Source organism: Mesoplodon mirus (genome assembly GCF_964341445.2).
Source record: "Mesoplodon mirus genome assembly, chromosome: 3".
Taxonomy (NCBI): domain Eukaryota; kingdom Metazoa; phylum Chordata; class Mammalia; order Artiodactyla; family Ziphiidae; genus Mesoplodon; species Mesoplodon mirus.
Window position 1 is genome coordinate 39,071,062 of NC_138978.1, and position 18,337 is coordinate 39,089,398.

General features: G+C 39.9%; 1 protein-coding gene across 1 annotated transcript in view; it reads left to right on the top strand.

The window, feature by feature from the left end:
* The window catches only part of ST3GAL3 (ST3 beta-galactoside alpha-2,3-sialyltransferase 3), a 232,716-nt gene that overhangs the window by 17,617 nt on the left and 196,762 nt on the right, over positions 1 to 18,337 (top strand). Inside the window, exon 2 of the mRNA XM_082614043.1 lies at positions 10,608 to 10,752. Within this exon, the coding sequence (XP_082470169.1) occupies positions 10,638 to 10,752 (115 nt within the window). The 5' untranslated portion in view covers positions 10,608 to 10,637. The remainder of the gene's footprint in view (positions 1 to 10,607; positions 10,753 to 18,337) is intronic.

Below are 18,337 nucleotides of genomic sequence, written 5' to 3' on the forward strand. Positions count from 1 at the left end.
GTGGCACACGGGCTCCATGGTACGTGGGCTCTGTAGTTTGCGGCACGCAGGCTCTAGTTGAGGCGCGTGAGCTCAGTAGTTATGGCGTGTGGGCTTAGTTGCCCTGCGGCATGTGGGATTTTAGTTCCCTGACCAGGAATTGAACCCGCGTCCCCTGCATTGTAAGGCGGATTCTTTACCACTGCACCACCAGGGACGCCCCCTCATTCCTTTTTATGGCTGCATAATCCTCTATTTTGTGATACACCATAGTTTATTCAGTCCTTACTGAAAGGTTTTTTTCTCTTATATTACAAATAGTGGTGCAATAAGTAGCCGTGTGCATAAGTCTTTTTGTATTTTTGTCAGTGTATCTTTGGGATAGTTTCTTAGAAGTGAGATCATTGGGTTAAAGGGTAGAAGCATGTATGATTTTGTTAGATACTGCCAAATCCCTCCTACCACCATCAGTGTATGGGCGTTCTCCCCACAGCCTCACCACTAGAATGTGTTGTCAAGCCTTTGTCCTGGCAGTGAGTTTGAAATTTCATGTCTTTCCGAATATCGAGATGTTATACTCCTCCTTGTCTTGGAGGTCTTGGCTTATTTTAAGCTCTTACTTGCTTCTTTGTGTGTCACCCACTTCTGGAGGTCAGTTTCCTGTTTAGGCTGTTTGTTCTACCTCTTTGTTTGAAAATCTTTTTCCTTAACGGAAAAGTCAGAAATAAAATAGGTGATTAGTTCGCCATTCTCACTGTCATATCTGTTGAACAAATGGGTAAATTCGTTGACTGACTGACGGTCGTGTGTCTGCCAGAGCCTTAGGTTGAAGTCACAGTATGGCTGTGGCAGTTCAGATGTCACATCTGCGTTCAGGACAGAAGGAGGGGGGAAGGGCTGGGAGCAGCCACTTCAGTCCCCTTTTAAAAGGGAAGAAAAATCTTTCCAAGAACCACCTGCTTTTTGTAGGCAGGCTGTTTATACCTTAAATTTCTCGTTGTTTTTGTGGGAGGATTGGACAGAGTACATGTCCTTTGTGCTACTGGAAATGCAAGTCTCCAATTTCTATTTCACTTTGAAAACTTTGTACATTTATTACTTGCATGAGTACAAATATTAAAGTTAAATATACAAATACATCGTGAAAAATACCCTCTCCAAACCCACTTTTCAGAGGTAATTACTGTCAACAGCTTGGTGTGTATTCTTGTATCTATGTACTTCCTTCTTAACCTTAATTTAAATATTACTGTCGGGGGCTTCCCTGGTGGCGCAGTGGTTGAGAGTCCACCTGCTGATGCAGGGGACGCGGGTTCGTGCCCTGGTCCGGGAAGATCCCACATGCCGCGGAGCGGCTGGGCCCGTGAGCCATGGCCGCTGAGCCTGCGCATCCGGAGCCTGTGCTCTGCAACGGGAGAGGCCCCAACAGTGAGAGGCCCGCGTACCGCAAAAAAAAAAAAAAAAAAATTACTGTCTTCCTTGTTTGTTACCACCAGTATGGGGCCATACATACATTCACATATGTACTATTCTACAAGATTTTTTTTTCACTTAGCAGTATACTCTAGCTATTTTTCTATGTCAGGACATGCCTGTGTGTCTCATTCTGTTAACTGTTACATCATATTCTATACTTGTTATTTTCCTGCCTTCATCAGCCAATTGTAGGGTTTCCCTGGTGGCGCAGTGGTTGAGAGTCCGCCTGCCAGTGCAGGAGACATGTGTTCGAGCCCTGGTCCGGGAGGATCCCATGTGCCACGGAGCAAATAAGCCTGTGCACCACAACTACTGAGCCTGAGCTCTAGAGCCCGTGAGCCACAACTACTGAAGCCTGCATGGCACAACTACTGAAGCCCGTGCGCCACAACTACTGAAGCCCGTGTGCCACAACTACTGAAGCCTGTGTGCCTAGAGCCCGTGCTTCGCAGCAAGAGAAGCCACCGCAATGAGAAGCCCATGCACCACGACGAAAAGTAGCCTCTGCTCGCTGCAACTAGAGAAAGCCCACGCGCAACAACGAAGACCCAATGCAGCCCCCCCCCAAAAAAAATCCATTGTCCACCTTCTTTCCTCTGTGTGCTGGTGGCTGACATCTACAAACTGTACCATCTGGGCTTCCTTGCCTTCTGGCTTCCAGTTGGGATCAGCTGATGAAAGGCACTGATGGGGATCAGAGGACCAGTGGTGAGAGAAGTCAGAGTATTTATTGTCCCCTACTGTCCCTTGCCATGGCTGTAGTAGCAGATGTGTTCCTCTGTGGCCCCTGCTCCTGTTGGCTGGCCTCTCTTCTCCAGCCAGCTCTTGCTGGGCTCCAGTATCTCCCTTTCTCTTTGCCTTTTCAGCTCCAAGGTAGGAGTAGCTTCCTATTGTTGCTAGTTCCTGGATGTGTCACTGCCCCTGGGTAGTTCCTCTAACCCTACAAAAAATCTTGTCATTAATTCCTTTGGTTAACTCCTTTTCATGTGCTGTCTACTTCCTGCCAAGACCTCAGTGATAGCAATGATATAAATATCATTGTGTACATGTACCATAATGTATTTGTCTGGTTCCCTATCGATGGACATTTGAGTTGTTTCTAGTATTTTGCTCTTATAATCAGTGTTGCTAATAAACATCCATGTACTGATACTTATCTTTTAAAATAGTTGTTGGAGTGTTACTCTTGGAAAAAAGTCATAGAAATAGAAATGTGGAGTCAAGGTGTGTGAATGTTGTAAATTTCAACAGATACAGGTTTCCCCTGCTATCTGAAAGTAGAATATTCCTATGAAACCTTTCGTAAGCTAAAACGGTAGAAAGTGAAGAAGCAAGTACCATTAATTTATATGGAAAACTTTTTGAGTGTTCCCAGACCCAAAAGATAACTTATCAAATCATGCCAAATAACAGTTAAAACCTAAAATAACACTAACATATAGTAAAAGCAGGAATGACATGATAAATACATAGCCTGTATAAAATAGAAATAATGTATTTATGGTGTAGTTTCCCTCACCAGAGTCAGGAAGACAACAAGCACACTGGAAGGCTAAGAGGTGGTGGTGATGGTGTGTTAGGCTGAATCATTGGAGGTTGGGGTGGTGGGAAGTATAGGAGACTAGGGTGTAGGAGAGAGAGGAAGAGGGTTATTTCTCAACATCTCATCATTGTCTGAATCCATCAGACCAGGCAGGTCACTTATGTCTACACCTTCTATGGCTGTCTGCCTTGATGTCAAAGGTTGAGGTTCATTGTCTGCTGTGGCTGATGTGACAGGCTTGAATAGGACAGTATGCTTGATTGCTTAGCCTCACGCATTTTTCTATCATACAGTTCTTTATAGACACTCAAAACATCCTGCAAACCTGCCCTAAACTTGTGTGTCCTTTCAAAATTAAAGTCATACTTTTCTGCAATCATTGCAGCACTGTCGTTAATAGTGAAAATCTCACGTAAGTGCTTTACATTCAGTTTCTGGTTGACTTCACTCATGGACTATTTGCTACTGAGTTCAGTTTCAACCTATATCTTTTACTCTTGCAGTTGCATCAGCTCTTGGTGTGTCAGTTCTTGGTCATGGGATGCTAAAACCTCTTCAACATCTTTATCAGCTTCCACAAACCCAGCCTCCTTAGCCATAGTCACTGTTGCCATATTTATTGTTGATTTGAAGTCTTTAAAATTGCTCATTACTTCAGGACACAGTCTCTTCCAAATGCCAATTCCCACCAAGACTTTTAGCCTAATGAAAGCATCTCCAGATTTAGCAGTAGCCAATTTTATTTATTTGTTTTATTTTTATTTATTTATTTATTGAATGAAAGATTCTTTATATTCTATAGTGCTTTACATTTCAAAAGTTTCACACACATGATTTCATATAATCCTATAATAACCTTTTTTTCCCCTCTACCCCTGTATTGCCCCTCACGCCTTCCCTTTCCCCACTAGTAACCACTTGTTTGTTCTCTATATCTGTGAGTCTAGCAATTGCAAATTTTATGGTTTTTTTTTTTTTTTGCGGTACACGGGCCTCTCACTGTTGTGGCCTCTCCCGTTGCGGAGCACAGGCTCCAGACACGCAGGCTCAGCGGCCATGGCTCACGGGCCCAGCCACTCCGCGGCATGTGGGATCCTCCCGGACCAGGGCACGAACCCGTGTCCGCTGCATCGGCAGGCGGACTCTCAACCACTGCGCCACCAGGGAAGCCCCCGCAAATTTTATGTTTTAAGTTTTCCAGATCTCTCATAATGCTCTGGAGTTGCCCTCTCTGTCAGTGGCATTTATAATAAAATGCATCACATTTTTGCATACAGTAAGCCTTAATTGTGGCTATTAGGCCTTGGCCACGCAGTTGCAGCAACAATGTCATACTTGGCGGTAAGAACACAACACACATGTTGCTGCTATACTTGGTAATGCCAGGTGGATGAGCAGCACAATTACTGACAACCACAAGACACCTATTATGGAGGTTATTTTCTCTACAGTATTTTTCAGCAGAAGGGCTAATGTATCCACTCATATACTCAGAAAAAAATCACTTGGGTATTCCAACCACTTGGATGTGAATGAAACATAATAGGAAGTATATTCTTATCAGTGCCTTTAAGTGCCCTCAGATTTTCTGAACGGTACATTAGTTGAGGCCTTAGGACAGCATCACCAGTGGCGTTAGGATAAACCTCTCCTTTGATGCCTTGTGTCCCTTAGTCTGCTTTTCTTCTCTTGAAAGGTCTTGCTCAGCAATTTTTTCCAATAAATTACAGCTTTGCCATAGTTAAACACTTGCTTATGTAAATAGCCACCTTCTGGGAACTTTTCAGCAGCTCCAGTATCAGCCAGAGCGCTCTGTCCAGTAACTTTTAAGCTATGAAGCTGCCTTCACCTCAAAAACCAATGAAACCACCCATGTCTACCTTTATTTCTTTTTTTTTTAACATCTTTATTGGAGTATAATTGCTTTACAATGTTGTGTTAGTTTCTGCTGTATAACAAAGTGAATCAGCTATACATATACATACATCCCCATATCTCCTCCCTCTTGCATCTCCCTCCCACCCTCCCTATCCCACCCTTCTTGGTGGCATGACTACCTTTAAATTTGACTCTCGTAACACTTTCATTACCATTGTCCAGTGCTTTCTTGCTTTCTTTCTTTTTTTTTTTTTGGCCACACTGTGCAGCTTGTGGGATTTCAGTTCCCTAACCAGGGATTGAACCTGGGCCCTCAGCAGTGACAGCATGGAGTCCTAACCACTGGAACACCGGAGAATTCCCCATCCAGTGCTTTCCGTTTCAGCTTTTTGAAAAGACTGATTTCTCCTTAGGTATAAGATAACTTAATGCGACACTGTGCTTTGTACACCCATCAATCCACTCAAGCAGCAGACTTTCCAATTTATCCATTACTGGATGCCGGTGAAGGGAGACCCCTTCCCTACTGGCACAACCAGTAGTAACTTCGGCAGCTTTCAATATTCTTTCTCTCTGAGTGTAAATAGTTTGAATGGTGGACACAGCAACGTTCGAAGCAAGCGCATCTTTATTTTGTTCACTACAATCTAAATGCTTAATTACGTCCATTTTTATGCTGAGCATAGCACCCTTACAAGTTCTCTTAGGCTTTTCTGATACCTTAGGACACATCTTGCTAACAGATGCACAAAATAAATCAAGATAAAGCACAGATGCTCACAGAATTCAAAGCTATCTGTGGTGGCTTGATGCAGAAATGCCGAGTGTACTTCCTGGGAAAGGAGGTTGGTGGTGCTACTCTCGCTGCTCTGGGTGCCCGCTGCCTCTATAACCGCTGGATGCAAAACATGCTGAAAGCTATTTTCACCTCTTTTGATAAAAGCGAAAATCTTCTTCGGGTTTGTTTCACTTAGGTCTTTCATAGAAGCGAAGTGGCGTAAAGCGAGCTTTCAAAAAGCAGGGGAGGGCTTCCCTGGTGGCGCAGTTGTTGAGAGTCCGCCTGCCGATGCAGGGGACACGGGTTCGTGCCCCGGTCCGGGAAGATCCCACATGCCGCGGAGCGGCTGGGCCCGTGAGCCATGGCCGCTGAGCCTGCGCGCCCAGAGCCTGTGCTCCGCAACCGGAGAGGCCACAACAGTGAGAGGCCCGCGTACCGCAAAAAAAAAAAAAAAAAAAAAAAAAAAGCAGGGGATACCTGTACTTCCAAATTCCTCCTAAAAGAGTATACCAATTTACATTTCTACAATGTGTTATTTGATTTTTTAAAATCGAAATATAGTTGATTTATAATTTGTTGGTTTCTGGTGTACAGCAAAGTGATTCAGATATATATGTATTATATACTGGGTTGGCCAAAAAGTTCGTTTGGGTTTCCTTTTGCCTTTTTTTCCTTTTCCTTTTCCTTTTTGGCCAACCCAGTATATGCTTATATATTCTTTTTCATATTCTTTTCCATTATGGTTTATTAAGATATTGAATACAGTTCCCTGTGCTATACAGTGGGACCTTGTTGTTTTTTTTTAAAATAAATTTTATTTATTTATTTATCCTACACTGGGTCTTTGTTGCTGTGCGCGGGCTTTCTCTAGTTGTGGCGAGCGGGGGCTACTCTTCATTGCGGTGTGCAGGCTTCTCATTGTGGTGGCTTCTCTTGTTGTGGAGCTCGGGCTCAAGGCACATGGGCTTCAGTAGTTGTGGCTCATGGGCTCTAGAGGGCAGGCTTAGTAGTTGTGGTGCACGGGCTTAGTTGCTCCGCGGCATGTGGGATCTTCCCGGACCAGGGCTCGAACCCGTGTCCCCTACATTGGCAGGCGGATTCTTAACCACTGCGCCACCAAGGAAGCCCGGGACCTTGTTGTTTATCTATTTTATATGTAGTAGTTTGTACCTGCCAATCCCAAACTCCTAATTTGTCCCTCCCCCACCCCCTTTCCCCTTTGATAACCATAAGTATATATTCTGAGTCTGCTTCTGTTTTGCAAATAAGTTCATTTGTGTCATTTTAGATTCCACATACAAGTGATATCATGGTTTTGTCTTTTCCTTTCTTCATGTAGTATGATAATCTCTAGGTCCATCCACCTTGCTGCAAATGGCATTATTGCATTCTTTTTATGGCTGAGTAATATTCCATTGTGTATCTATACACCACATCTTCTTTATCCATTCATCTGTCGATGGACATTTAGGTTGCTTCCATGTCTTGGCCATTGTAAATAGTGATGCTGTGAGCATTGGGGTGCGTGTGTCTTTTCGAATTAGAGTTTTCTCCAGTTATATGCCCAGGAGTGGGATTGCTGGATCATATGGCAACTCTGTTTTTAGTTTTTTGAGGAACCTCTATACTGTTTTCCATAGTGGCTGCATCATCTTACATTTCCCACCAACAGTGTAGGAGGGTACCCTTTTCTCTACACCCTCTCCAACATTTGTCATTTGTAGGCTTTTTAACGATGGCCATTCTGACTGGTGTGAGGTGGTACCTCACTGAAGTTTTGATTTGCATTTCTCTAATAGTTAGCGATGATGATCAACTTTTCATGTGCCTATTGGCCATATCTGTATGTCTTCTTTGGAGAAATGTCTATTTAGGTCTTCTGCCCATTTTTGGATTGAGTTGTTTGTTTGTTTTTTTGTTATTGAGTTGATGAGCTGTTTGTATATTTTGGAAATTAAGCCCTTGTCAGTCACATTGTTTGCAAATATTTTCTCCCAGTCTGTAGGTTGTCTTTTCATTTTGTTTATGGTTTCCTTTGCTGTGCAAAAGCTTATAAGTTTGATTAGGTTCCATTCATTTATGTTTCATTTTTTAAATATTCAAAATTATAGAGGCAGCACTTGTGACATAACAGATTTAATTCAAAGTGTACGAAGGGAAAAGTACTTTTCATTGTCCTGTCCTGTTTCTTAGAGGTAACCACATCAACAGTTAGCTGTGTATCCTGTCATATGTTTTTAAACAAACTTATATACTTATTGTAAATTCAAATATATGGATAAATTCATTTCTGTATGTGTGTATGTGTATATATCCATATCTGTATCTGTTTCTTGAGAGCTCATTTCTGGACTCTATTCTGTTCCACTGATCTCTTTGTCTTTTCCTGTGCCAGTATCCATCCAGCTTAATAATTATAGCTTTGAGTTGGTTTTAATATAGTAAGGCAAATCCTCATTTCATTATTTTTCTTTTAAAAAAAAATTTATTTATTTATTTATTTATTTTTGGCTGCGTTGCGTCTTTGTTGCTGCACGCGGGCTTTCTCTAGCTGCAGTGAGCGGAGACTCCTCTTCATTGAGGTATGCGGGCTTCTCATTGCGGTGGCTTCTCTTGTTGCGGAGCACGGGCTTTAGGCGCACGGGCTTCAGCAGTTGTGGCACACAGGCTCAGTAGTTGTGGCTCGTGGGCTCTAGAGTGCAGGCTCAGTAGTTGTGGTGGCACACAGGCTTACTTGCTCCACAGCATGTGGGATCTTCCCGGACCAGGGCTCGAGCCCATGTCCCCTGTATTGGCAGGCGGATTCTTAACCACTGTGCCACGAGGGAAGCCCTCATTATTGTTCGTTAAAAAAATTTCTTCATTCTTCTTGGGCATGAACTCTTCAGATTAACATTAGATCTAAGTTTAAAAAAATCATGGGTTTTGACTGGAGTTAGACTAAATTTATAGAGAACTGCCATTTCAGGAGAACTGCCATGTTTCCAATATTGAATCTTCTCACTTGGGAAACTGTTATGTCTGTTTATTTATTTGGATCTTTTATGTCCTTTGGTGAAAATCTTGTTCATTTCTTCTGAAGTTTAGTTTTAGATATTTTATAGATTTTGTTGCCATCATGAGTGGAATTTTTTCCCCTTACATTTTTTAATTGGTTATCGCTGGTATAGTTTTTAAGAATCTGTTGATTTTTGTAAGTAAATCATATAATCACCTACTTTATTGAATTTTCTATTGGTTCTAATGATTTTTCGGTTGATTCTCTTGGCTTTTCTAGGTGGACAGTTATATAGTCTGCAAGTGCTAACTCTTTATCACTTCATTTATAATATTTATACATAGGTTGTAATATTTATAATATTTCTCATAGATTATTTCATGACTAAGATATCTGAGTGGGGTTTGGGAAGGGTGCTCCTAGGAAGTCTTCTTGGCTGATGCTACATTTAAGGTGAGTATCAAAGAATGTGCAGCAGGTGAAATAGGTAGTGGAGAATGTATTCCAGACAGACCTTGAGGAGAGAAACAACAAGAAATGTTCAGTGACTAGAAAGAAGAGGGGCTAGAGCATAGGATACAAATGAGGTTGGGAGAAGCAAGAGATGTTTGGAGAGTAAATAGGGGTGCAATCAGAAGCTACTAGACTCTAAGGAGCAATTACTTTATTTTAAAGGAATTGAGAATTTAATGAAAGTTCTGTTAGACAGAATGGTCCCTCAAAGATGTCCACATGTGGGAATTCCCTGGCGGTCCCGTGGTTAGGACTGTGTGCTTCCACTGTAGGGGGCGTGGGTTCGATCCCTGGTCAGGGAACTAAGATCCTGCATGCTGCACGGCGTGGCCAAAAAAAAAAAAAAGAAGAAAAAACAACAACCAAAGACGTCCACACGCTAATCATCTGTAAACGTGTTATTTTACATGGCAAAAGGGACTTTGCACGTGAAATTAAGGCTACAGAGCTTAAAGTAGGGAGGTTATCCTGGATTATTCGAGTGGGCCCAATCTAATTGCATGAGCCTGAAAAGCAAGGAAGTTTTTCCGGCTGGAAACAGAAGCAAGATGTGGTAGAAGGGGAAGTTGGTGAGATCAGAGTCAGAGGGATTTAACCCACCACTGCTGAAATGTACCACGTGGAAAACAGGAGGAGGAACACAGGAGCAAACACTGTCTGATAACCAGCAAGGAGACAGGGACTTGGGCCCTACAGCTGCAAGAAACTGAATTCAGCCTACAGCCTGAAGGAACTTGGAAGTACGTTTATCTCCAGAGTCTCCAGAAAGGAATGCAGCCCTGCTCAGCCCCTGGTTTTGGCCTTGTGACACCTTATGCAGAGGACCCTGCTGAGCCACACTATAGCTGGAATTTTGGCCTTCAGAGCTCTGAGATAATAAATTTGAGTGGTTTCAGGCTGTTGAGTTTGTGATAATTTGTAAGAGCAGCAGTAGAATACTAATACAAAGGGGTTTAAGCAGGGGTTTAAGTAATGTTAGACTCTGTGTTATTAACAGACTGTTCCGTGTGCTGTGTGAGAGATGGATTTGGGAGAGTGCAAATTTGGAGGCGTGGAAACTTGTGGGAATACACATGGGTATGTGTAGTGGTGGCATGGGCTAGGGTAGTGATGGTGGGAAGGGGGTGTGATTTGAGATTTATTTGGGAGGTTAGACTTGCCAGAGTTTGGTCATTGATTGGGTGTCAGGAATGAGCGAGAGGAGGGACACAAGGATGACTGCTGATTTCTGGCTTCGATGCTGACTGATGGTGAAGCTGTTCTTTGAGCCAGGCTTGAGCAGGTTGGAGGATGCCAGGTCATCAACTCAGTGGTAATTCTAGGTGGTTCTTCATTTGGAAATTCTCCTATAAATACTTATTTTAAGGTAGAGTATATCAATAAGATGATTGCTTTATCAGTTAAGACCTAAATTGTTTTTTGGTTTTTTTTTTTTTTTTTAGGTCATGTAGGAAATCGTAAATCATGTGAAGATGGGACTCTTGGTATTTGTACGCAATCTGCTGCTAGCCCTCTGCCTTTTTCTGGTACTGGGATTTTTGTATTATTCTGCGTGGAAGCTACATTTATTCCAGTGGGAGGACTCCAGTAAGTATGGTCACTCTAGCCTACCCCCAGAAAAAGCCTGCTGCAGATCAGTTACTGGGTTTTCCTGTGGCTGCTCTCATATTCTTCAGAGATGGGCAGTGATAGTAAACTGAGCATTCCTGGGACTTAGGCTTAGAAACTGCCTACCACTTTTGTTGCTCTAGACTGAGAACTTTGAAGTGTTTTAAAAACTGCATGCCATGGCAAATCCTTTTATGAACTCAAGGAAAACATGCTATTCTTCAATAAAAACCCAAGCCATACCAGTACTTCTGGTTCTCGAATGTTGTTCTTTTAAAGTTATTATACTTTATTGCCACTCCCATTTGCCAGTTACTGCCTTAGGGCTTGCTATTGCAGTTGGTTTTTTAATGACCTTAAAGCATTCATCTTTACCTTTTCCTTGGATTTTCAGTTTTTATTTTTAAATTTTTTTAATTAAAAAATTATTAATTTATTAATTTTTTTGGCTGTGTTGGGTCTTTGTTGCTGCGCGCGGGCTTTCTCTAGTTGTGGCGATCGGGGCTTACTCTTCGTTGCAGTGCGCGGGCTTCTCATTGCTGTGGCTTCTCTTGTTGTGGAGCACGGCTCTAGGTGCGTGGGCTTCAGTAGTTGTGGTTCACGGGCTCAGTAGTTGTTGCTCGCGGGCTCTAGAGCGCAGGCTCAGTAGTTGTGGCACACAGGCTTAATTGCTCCGTGGCACGTGGGATCTTCCCGGACCAGGGCTCAAGCCCATGTCCCCTGAATTGGCAGGCGGATTCTTCACCACTGTGCCACCAGGGAAGCCCCAGTTTTTAATTTAATACTGTCTTTGTTTTAGTTTCCCTAAAGAAATTTTGTCTACTTAATCTTTTTAGCCCTTGCTGGTACTGAACTTGTACTTGAATAGAATAATGGCTTTTCCCCTACCCAGTAACTTCTAATCCCTTTCTCCCATTTGTAGTCATTCTCATGTGGTACACTGTTTTCTGTAGGGCTTCCTGACACACTCCCCCAACACCGACTTGGTTCCGGTTCACCCGGCGTTGCCTGTGCTGTGGTTTGGGGTTTGCAGTTGAAGAGCTTGCACTGAGCTGCACCAGCCTCTCCACACTGTCTTCTTGGCTGTAGCTTCAGGTGTCACACGGTGATGACACGTAGCTTTCCTTTTGATTCTTTTGTCTGATGGCTGTCTGAGCTGGGTGCAGGAAAATTTGGGTAGTCTGTTCTGATTCCTAATGCCTCTTCTCTAAAATAGTTTTATTTTTACAAACACCTACTGGATACCAGTGTGGAATTCACTTGAGAATAGAGTCAGGCTCTAGATAAGAGGTTAAACTGAGTTAGAATGAGTTGGAAGAGGCAACTGGCAATTGGCCTATTACTGTATTGACTCCTTAACGTGGGAACTGTTCCTATGAAGTAGTTCATTATTTTCTCACATGGCCCAAACTACTGAAGCAGTTTCAAGCCAATTTAAAAAGTATAGTGTTATATCTTTCATATATTATTTTATATGTAATGTTTAAGTGCCTCTTTAATGCATAGCTTATAATTATCACTAATTACTTTGTGTTTCCAGGGTTTATTTATATTTTTCTGTTCCAACTTATTTTTAAAATCAAGGAGATGACCCAGAGTAAGGGGTGTTTATATCAGTGCAGTGTAAAATTCTGTAGTTAGAGACATTGTCCATATCTGTAATGGATGGATTCATCTGTATTCATAAAAAAGGTGGAAACATGTACAAGGAAGGAGGGGTCTCCTTTTCTGTTAAGAGCTACAGTGGAAGACATAATCAAGGACTAGATAATTTTTTCCTAGAGAAATTGAGAAAAACATTAACTTTATGGAACACCTGTTGTGTGTCAGGTTTTAGGCTAGATAATTGACAAATTTAATTTACTTCTTACTATAACCATGTGAAGATGCTATTATTATCCCTGTTTTCCATTTGAGCAAACTGAAGTATTTAGTTTAATTAATTTACCCAAGTTACATAGCTAATTATTAGAACTGGAATTGAGTCCTGATTTTCTTTAAAACCTATGTTCGTTATTTTACTGAAAAGTATAATAAATACTAAGGATAAGGTTTAATTCTGTATCGTAGTTGGTAAAAACAGAGAAGAGAGAGACTCAGAGAAGAAATAGTAGAGAGTATCAGGATGGAGGTGGATGAAGAAAAGGGAAGGAAAATAAGGGGGGAAGGGAAAGAGAAAGAGAAAAAGTCCTCCAGGCGACAAAGGGGTTTATTAGGTTGAAGGTGACAGGTGCTGTTCATGTTCTGTAGGCTTCCGTAGTTTGTTAGTAGTTATCTGCTGTCCTTTGAGTTAGTTGTTAGCTGACTAACCGCTATCTGCATCTTTTCTGTTATCCTGACTCTCAAGTCTTTCAGATATTTGACTTTGAATAGGTTGTTTAGACCTTCTTACTATAGCATATTATTTCTGTACTGTCATATCAGAGAATAATGTCCAACCTTGATGGCTTACCAAGTCAGGGTTTACCTTTACTTTTACCTTGTTTACCTTTACTCAATAGACAAGGTCAGGCTGAAGGAGCTTCCAAAGCAGATGACTGCTGTGTACTGAAATTTAGGTGTTGGTTTAACAGTATTGATGATGATGCCGATAATAATGAAATGAAAATAATAATTTGTTGAGTGTCTACTATATGTCTGTATTGTAACACGGGAGCTTTATATTCATAATCTCATAGTTTTTATTGATTATTATTATCCTCTTTTACAGATGTAGAAACTGAGGCTTCAGAGAGACTCAGTGATCAAGGGTTTGTATGTCTCTCATCTGCAGAGCTTATAGGGCATTTCCAAGCTTGAAAAATAAATGTCTTTAGCGTTTTTTTTCCTTAATTTTTATACTATTTATGACTTAACCAAGATTAAGAATTGGAATTCCTTCATGGTGGGAGGGTGGAAGAAGAGGAGTCTAGAGTTTTTTATTATTAAATTATTCATTCAATAAGCAGTATGTTCATATTATGGCCCACAAACTGTTCTGTGTAAACTGGATATAAGAAGAATATAGACTTTCTGCTCTCAGCCTATAACGTGAGAAAGAAATAAAACAACTATTATAATATGTCATGTTCTAAAAGGGAGGTCTGTGTGAAATGCCATGTTAGAGCATGGAATCCCTTCCAACTAGAAAATTTTAAGATTTAATTAATTCCAAGGCATGTTGTAGAAGGATGCAAACTGTTTTGTTTTGAGCAGTTTAGAGCTACAGATGGCCAAGGCTTAGTCAGATTGCCAGGACTTGAGTCAAACGCTTAACCTAAAGGCTTCCTGTATGAGATTGGTCTAGTTATCAATGTATTTTAAAAAGTTCTGTAGCTTGAGGTTTCCTGTTTTGCATGTTTAGGAGCTTGGAAGTTGCCACTGTGACCTAAGAAGTGAAACACAAACAGACTGAAAATTCAACTCTTCTTTGCTCTGTAAGAGAGGGGAGCACACAGGCAAACTGCTGCCAACAAGGCTGGAGAGAGAGGTGAATACAGGGCAACCACTAAGAAAAGTTTAAAAAGTATAACCAGTATGCTGAAAAAGGAAAGAAAGTGGAATCTTAAAATGCTCAATTAAAACCACAAAAGGCATAAAAAGAGTAGAAGATAAAAATAGGCACAAAGAATAAGGGCAACAAATAGAAAACAGTAATGAATATGGTACATATTACTCCAGATATATCAGTAATCACTTTGAACATCTGTGGTCTAAATGCACCAATTAAAAGACAGAGATTGGATCAGAAAACAAGACTCAACTGTCTGTTGTCTACAGGAAGCCCATTTTAATTATAAAGACACATATAAATTAAAAGTAGATGGAGAAAAATATACTATGGTAACACTAGTCAACAGAAAGTAGGAGTAGCTGTATTAATTTCAGACAAAGCAGGCTTCAAAGCAAGGAAAGTTATCACTGATAAAGAAGGCATTACATAATGATAAAGGGGTCAGTTCTCCAAGAAGACATAAAAATTCTTAATGTGTATATACCTCACAATAGAGCCTCAAACTATGTGAAGCGAAAATTATAAAATTGCAAAGAGAACTAGATGAATCCACTATCATAGTTGGAGACTACAGTACCTCTTTGTTAGAAATTGACAGATCCAGCAGGCAGGAAATCAGTAAGAACCTAATTGAACTCAATAACACCATCAATCAATTGGATATAATTGACACCTATAGACTGCTTCACTTAACAAAAACAGAATACACATTTCTTCTCAAGCTCATGCAACATTCAAGATAGACCACATTCTGGGCAATAAGACACATTTTTTTTTCTCTTGAAGTATAGTTAATTTCCAATGTTGTGTTCATTTCTGGTGTACAGCAGAGTGATTCAGTTTTATGTATATATACACACACAGACATATATTCCATTATAGTTTATTACACGATATTGAATATAGTTCCCTGTGCTATACAGTAGGACCTTGTTGTTTATCTATTTTATATATAGTAGTTTGTACCTGCTAATACCAGACTCCTAATTTATCCGTCCTCCCCTTTTCCCTTTAGTAACCATAAGTTTGTTTTCTATGTCTGTGAGTCTGTTTCTGTTTTGTCAGTAAGTTCATTTGTATCATATTTTATTTAATTTATTTTATTTTTATTGGATATAGTTGATTTACAATGTTGTGTTAGTTTCAGGTGTACAGCAAAGTGAATCAGTTATACATATACATATATCCATTCTTTTTTAGATTCTTTTCCCATATAGGTTATTACAGAGTATTGAGTAGAATTCCCTGTGCTATACAGTAGGTCCTTATTAGTTATCTATTTTATATATAGTAGTGTTTATATGTTAATCCCAATCTCCTAATTTATCCCCCCCTTTCACCTTTGGTAATCATAAGTTTTTTTTCTACATCTATGAGTCTGTCTCTGTTTTGTCAATAAGTTCATTTGTATCATATTTTAGATTCCACATATAAGTGATATCATATAATATTTGTCTTTGTCTGACATACTTCACTTCATATGATAATCTCTAGGTCCATCATGTTGCTACAAATGGCAGTATCTCATTCTTTTTCCATAAAACACATCTTAACAAATTTACAAGAATAGAAATTATATTCAGACCACAAAAGAATTGAGCTAGAAATCAATAAAAGAAAGATAACTAGAAAATCTTAAAATGCATGAAGATTAAACAACACAGTTCTAAGTAACACATGGGTCAAAGAAGAAATATAGGAAATATTTTTTAACATTTTTAACTAAATGAAAATGAAAACAAAACTGATCAAAAATCATGGGATGCAACACAAATAGAGGGAAATTTATAGCATTGAAGGCATATATTAGAAAAGAAGAAAGATCTAAAATCAGTAATCTAAGTTTCTGCCTTAGGAAACTAGAAAAAGAAGAGCAAGTTAAATCCAAAGCACACAGAAGAAAAGAAATAATAAGGATTAGAGTAGAAATCAGTGAAATTGAAACAGCAGAACAATAGAGAAAATCAGTGAAACCCAAAGCAGTTTCTTTGAAAAGATCAATAAATCAATAACCTTCTAACCAGGCTAACAAAAAAAGAGAGATGACACAAATTACTAGTATCACAAATGAAAGTGGGATCATCACTACTGATTTAATGGATGTTAAAAGGATTATAAACAAATACTCTGAACAACTCTATGTCCACAAATTTGATAACCTAGACAAGATGGAGCAATTCTTTGAAAGACACAATTTGCTAAAACTTACACAAGAAGAAATTGACAATCCAAAATAGGCCTATAGCTATTAAAGAAATTGAATCAATAATCAATACCTTCCAAAACAGAAAGCACCAGGCCCACATGGGTTCACTGGTGAATTCTACGAAATTTTAAGAAAGAAATTAAGCCTATTCTCTGTCATCTCTTTCAGAGGATAGAAGCCGAGGGAATATTTGCTAACTCATTCCATGAGGCCAGCATTACTCTAATACCAAAACCAGACAAAGACATTACAAGAAACAAAAAAATAGAACAAAAAAACTATAGACCAGTATCTCTTCATGAACATAAATGCAAAATTCCTCAATAAAATATTAGCTTATCACATCCAGTAGTCTATAAAAAGAATTATACACCATGATTGTGGGATTAATTCCAGGTATGCAAAGCTGGTTCAACATTTGAAAATCAATTAGTGTAATACATCACATCAACAAGCTACAGAAGAAAAATCACATGATCATATCAATAGATGTAGAAAGGGTATTTGATAAAAATCCAATACCAAGTCATGATAAAAATTTTCAGTAAACTAGAATTAGAAGGAAATTTCCTCAACTTGATAAAGCATATCTACAAAAACCTACAACTAACATCATACTTAATGGTGAGAAAATAGAAGCTTTTCCACTAAGATCAGGAATGAGGCGATGATGTCCCCTCTCACCACTCCTTTTCACCATTGTACTGGAAGTCTTAGCTAGTGCAGTAAAACAAGAAAAGGAAATAAAAGCTATATGGATAGGGAAGGAAGAAATAAAACTGTCTTTGTTCACACATGACATAATTGTCTATGTAGAAAATCCAAAAGAATTGACAAAAAAAACTCCTGGAACTAGTACGCATTTATAGGAAGGATGCAGGATACAAGATGAATATACAAAAGTCAGTCACTTTCTTATAAGCCATCAATGAACAAGTGGAATTTGAAATTAAGAACACAGTACCAAAGGGACTTCCGTGGTGGTGCACTGGTTAAGAATCCGCCTGCCAGTGCAGGGGACATGGGTTCGAGCCCTGGTCCGGGAAGATTCCACATGCCGCAGAGCAACTAAGCCGTGTGCCACAACTACTGAAGCCCGTGCACCCTAGAGCCCGTGTTCCGCAACTACTGAGCCCACGTGCTCTAGGGCCCATGTGCCGCAACTACTGAGCCTGTGTGCTGCAACTACTGAAGCCCGTGTGCCTAGAGCCTGTGCTCTGCAACAAGAGAAGCCACAATGAGAGAAGCCTGCGCACCGCAATGAAGAGTAGCCTCTGCTTGCTGCAACTAGAGAAAGCCCATGCACAGCAATGAAGACCCAACACAGCCAAAAAAAAAAAAAAAAAAAAAAACTATATTAAAAAAAAACACAGTACCCAAAATAAAATACTTAGGTATAAATCTAATAAAGTATGTGCAAGATCTATATGAGGAAAACTTTATCACTTTGATGAACAACATAAAAAAAGAACTAAATAAATTGAGAGATATTCCATTTTCATGGACAGGGAGATTCAATATTGTCAACATGTCAGTTCTTCCCAACTTGATTTATAGATTCAAGTCAATTTCAGTTAAAATCCAAGCAGGTTATTTTGTGAATATTAACTGATCCTAATGTTTATATGAAGAGGCAAAAGGCCCAGAATAGCCAACACAATTTTATACAAAAACAACAAAGTTGGAGGACTGGCATTACCTGACTTTAAGACTTACTCTAAAGCTACAGTAATCAAGATAGTGTGGTATTGGCAAAAGACTAGACAAATAGATCAGTGGAACACTGATACAGAGCCCAGAAGTAGACCCACATATAGTCTACGGATATCTGACAAAGGAGCAAAAGAAAAACAATGGAGAAAAGA